The sequence below is a fragment of the Haliaeetus albicilla genome, chromosome 26 (genome assembly GCF_947461875.1).
Source record: "Haliaeetus albicilla chromosome 26, bHalAlb1.1, whole genome shotgun sequence".
Lineage (NCBI taxonomy): Eukaryota > Metazoa > Chordata > Aves > Accipitriformes > Accipitridae > Haliaeetus > Haliaeetus albicilla.
Genome location: NC_091508.1, coordinates 455,603 through 459,618, shown reverse-complemented (window position 1 = coordinate 459,618; position 4,016 = coordinate 455,603). Strand labels below are relative to the sequence as shown.

General features: G+C 42.5%; 1 protein-coding gene across 4 annotated transcripts in view; it reads right to left on the bottom strand.

The window, feature by feature from the left end:
• Positions 1-216: 216 nt before the first annotated feature.
• The window catches only part of SYT6 (synaptotagmin 6), a 39,907-nt gene continuing 36,107 nt past the window's right edge, over positions 217-4,016 (bottom strand). For all 4 annotated transcript variants that reach the window (XM_069770522.1, XM_069770520.1, XM_069770519.1 and 1 more), the window contains one exon: positions 217-1,822. In XM_069770522.1, coding sequence (XP_069626623.1) covers positions 1,732-1,822 — 91 coding nt within the window. In that variant the 3' untranslated portion in view covers positions 217-1,731. The remainder of the gene's footprint in view (positions 1,823-4,016) is intronic.

Genomic DNA, 4,016 nt, shown 5'->3' with positions numbered 1-4,016 from the left:
GATTGTCCCAGGACAACCAAGAACTGCAGAGTTTATGGCCTAAGGAGCGTCTGCTTCAAATCACGCAGTCTGCCCTTGCAGTGCCTCATACCACGTGAGGGTCTGTTATTATCACATTTTATAGCATCCGCTGTGATTACTGTAACCATCTAAAATCACATAACACACAATTACTGCTTTCACAAGAGGAAGTATTTCACCAGACAAGGCAAGACATACAAATAAAATAATTTTATTGAGTTTCTTCTTCTATAGCATGTGGCACATAAAGAGAATTAAGACACAAGGTGTGATGAGAAATTATGTATTTGTCCTTCCCTGAACAAAGGTTTCATCTTAACCAGAAAAACAATGCAAACAAATACCCTTCTCTGCTAGTCATGATGTTCAGTGAAGGCTCATGCTGTGACATTTAGGAAAATGGAAACTGAAGCTGACCTGAAGATTGTGGCTAATGTATACAGTTCTGCTAACCTGATGCAAGGAGAAATGGCTGCCTTGCTAGCAAATTTTGTTTTAACTCAAAACCAAAATATTTGCATTTAGTTAATTTAATTACAGTGGAACAAACAGCACTAATGTACTTATTAACTCAGAGAAAAATCCATGATAAGAAAGTGTCCCATATCTGCAGGTGTCTGATAAAGATGGGCTGATTTAGCTGCATTTGCAAAGCTAGTATTTGGGATGTTATAACTTCATTTTTGGCTTATGCAGCCAAGAAACCAGCAAAGTTTCATTTTTTCAAAACTTGATCTTCCTCTGGAGATTGGGCCTTAGAAACTTTTTTCGTTAAGGAAGTGCTGATAGTTCAAGAAAAAGATTTGGAAGCTTTTTTGAGTATTGGTTGTGTTTCTGCATTTCCCTTTACCCTTTTGTTCACCCTTTAATGTTAGGATGATATCAGAAATAAAGATCTAATGTTCATGCAAGCACGTTCACCTATTTCTGTAACATCTTTCCCCCTTTATGTCTGGAACCCCACCTGTGGCAATGCAGTTCTCTGCACTCCACTCCAGAGAACGTGGTGATATACAGGGAGAATGAGTGGCAGCTACGAAGGGGTCTTAAGAAACTGTTCATGCAAGTAACTATAGGGAGACTTCAAATACAAGGGAAAAAAAAAAAAAAAAAAAAGGTTTTCCCCCCTGAGGAATCAACAGCATTTTTATATATGACAGAAGGATTTGGGGATACACACTGCACAAACTTCTAACACCTCATGAACACCTCTACATGAACAGGAAACCTGTGAACACGCCACTGGATTTGGGCTGACCACAAGAGTGAAGACCTGCTTGCGGGTCAGAAGTCTCTCATGCCTTTTGCTGCTGCTCTTCCAAGCAGGCACAGGCAGTGCAGCAGGGCCGGTCCAGATGTCCCCTCTCCTGGCCACCTGTGCTGTCTGTAGACTATCAGAGCATCTTTGCACTTTTCCAGTCTTCGTGCACACTAAAAACTATTTTACATGTTATTTTACAGACCAAACTTCCAGCTCATGTCTCAGTCCACCTTCTTCCTCTGGAAACAGATCCATACAGTAAAAGCCACAAAAAAAACATCACCTTGGGAGACATATTAGACAAAGACATATTTGACCACAAAACGGGTTTCTGCCTTTACTTACACAGGAACAACTAGACTGGAAAGTCTCGCTGCTGCCACTGCCACTCAGCAACAAATTACTGAGACTGTAGGCCAAGCGCAAAAATAACTTGGTTTAGTCCCATTTTACTCGCCGTGTTCTGTATCATGGTGTGGGTGGTGGTTTAGGTGAGGGACAGGAACCCTGGCTGTCAAAGCTCGCTGCCCGGCCTTGCCACTGGTGGGAGAAAAAAGAAAGCAAGTCTAAGCAAACGGGAGAGATTATTTGAACTTCTTCCCACTCCTTTACCTTGTTGCCTGTCTCCTGTTCTGCAGTATTCTCATTTGCTCTACAGCATGTTTCAAATTACTGCATGCCTGTGTTTAACCACTCAGGAAGAATTACTGAACAATTTACTTTATTGCTTTGTAAATCAATTTGCAAGCGTGAGGACTGCTCACAAAAAAGGAAAAATAAACAGTATCTGTGTGTGCTATGAAGACAAAGTTTGCTCTGAGTTTCGCTTTCTGTTGTTTCCTGGTTTAGTGCTGTTGCCTTTTTGTTTTAGAAATACTGCTTAATGGCAAAATTACTTGAGTCTTTCCAGTCTGGTAATTTTACTCCACAGAAGCTATGTCCACAGTGCCAGAGACATTTCTCAAAGTGAAAATCAGATCGGAGAGTTAGTAGATGTAGCAAATATCTTTTTGTCATACTTACGGGATCATAAATTATTACTCCTCTGCCTTGGGGGCTATTATTATAATTCAAAACCATTACTCCTGAAGCTTTTGAGTACTTGCCCATCTTACCATCTTGTTTTATTAAATTCAAATGACAAATGATAGACATCTCCCAGAGACAACAGGAGGCATAGTATTTCCACTGCTTTGTTCTCCCCATGGATCAATTCCTTCCGCTCCTACATAAGCAAAACCACTTTGCTGGCTAATATTAATGCTCTAGCGTGTTCACTTCCATGGGTGAAAACTCATTCGGCAAATTGAACTTCACCCTTGCCTTGGCAAAGGCATTTCAAATGAAACTCAACTGAAAATGGGAGAACAGGACAGCTGCACGGCGCTCACAGGACGGCTGCACAAGCCAGACAACCGTTTGCAGATGCCGTCAGTGTCAGCAGTAACAACAGGGCTGGGGCTGGGGCTGGGGCAGCCATGCTTCCTGATGGCTCCCGGGGTGCATCGCCCTGCAGGTCCCCCTCGGTGACGGTCTGTGACATGCCACCAGGTCTGCTGTCCACGGGACAGCTGCTCATCAGCGCTGGCCCCTTCGGGGTCAGGTCTGCCCGTGCACCACACAGAGCACGTTCACGTTCATTTGCAGCCAGCTGGCAGAGGCTGGTTTTGTAATTCGCTTCACAAGTGTGGGTTTTGATGGTTACAATGTAGGGGCAGAGATAGGGTCAAGAATTTGGCCAATTTCCTTCCCAAAGCGACCAGTCAGTGTAAAGTAACTCACCGCACACAGGTCTGCATTATACAAACTATATTTAATCAGGGCTGAGTGAGAAATTGATGAATGAAGAAGCTGGACAGCTTCTCCTTCCAAACAGGCTACCTTCAGGTAAGAAAACAGTTTCTTCTGTGTTTCTCATGTCAAATGTATTTGCTAAAATCCCTGAGGAATTGAAAACATGGATACAGCCTCCCAGGAGAATTACCAATAAAACAGCAGGTAAGCAGAAATTACAATAGAAATGGGCTTTTGGCAGAGTCTTCAACATGTTCCTTGCATTGTTCTGCCTGCAGTTACAGTGACAATGTTTGCTACCCCAAAAATGTGATGAAAACTCTTCCAAGAGTAGGTTCAGGTAACCGGTGTGCCATGAGGTACCTGCAGATATTTTTCCTTCCTTTAATCCAAAAAGGTGAACCATCCATTGTGTAATTAATAGTCAGAAACTAGGAACAGTTCAATGAAAGTCAAACATGCCCAAGAGTCTGGAAGAGGCTGGTTTTGCATATCTTTAAAGATAAATGGTTGTTCTTCATTATGGGCATGACTTAGGTCTCAGCAGAGTTATCAGTTTTTATCTGGAGAAACATTTTAAAAAAATAAATGCTCCTCATGCTGAATGTCAGAGGTACTTGGCAACATCAAAGACTCATTTTGCATTGCACTGATGATGCTACTCTACAATATCAGACAGAGTTTGTCTTTCATAGATAACAGAGAAATTTCCAATTTTCAGAAGTCCCCTTCAAAGTCTGGAAAGACGCACTGTAGTTTTATATTTCTTTTTATAGACACGTCAGTTAACATGGCTGATGGATGTATTGAGAAATGCAGAAGAAATGGCAATGGGTGGGATGGCTGAAGCACACCTAGGAGGCCGAGGCCACGGCAGCAGGTGCCAGCAGGACCTCAGGGCTGAAAAATGGGAACAGGTTTGTGCTGAGGACAAGAGTTT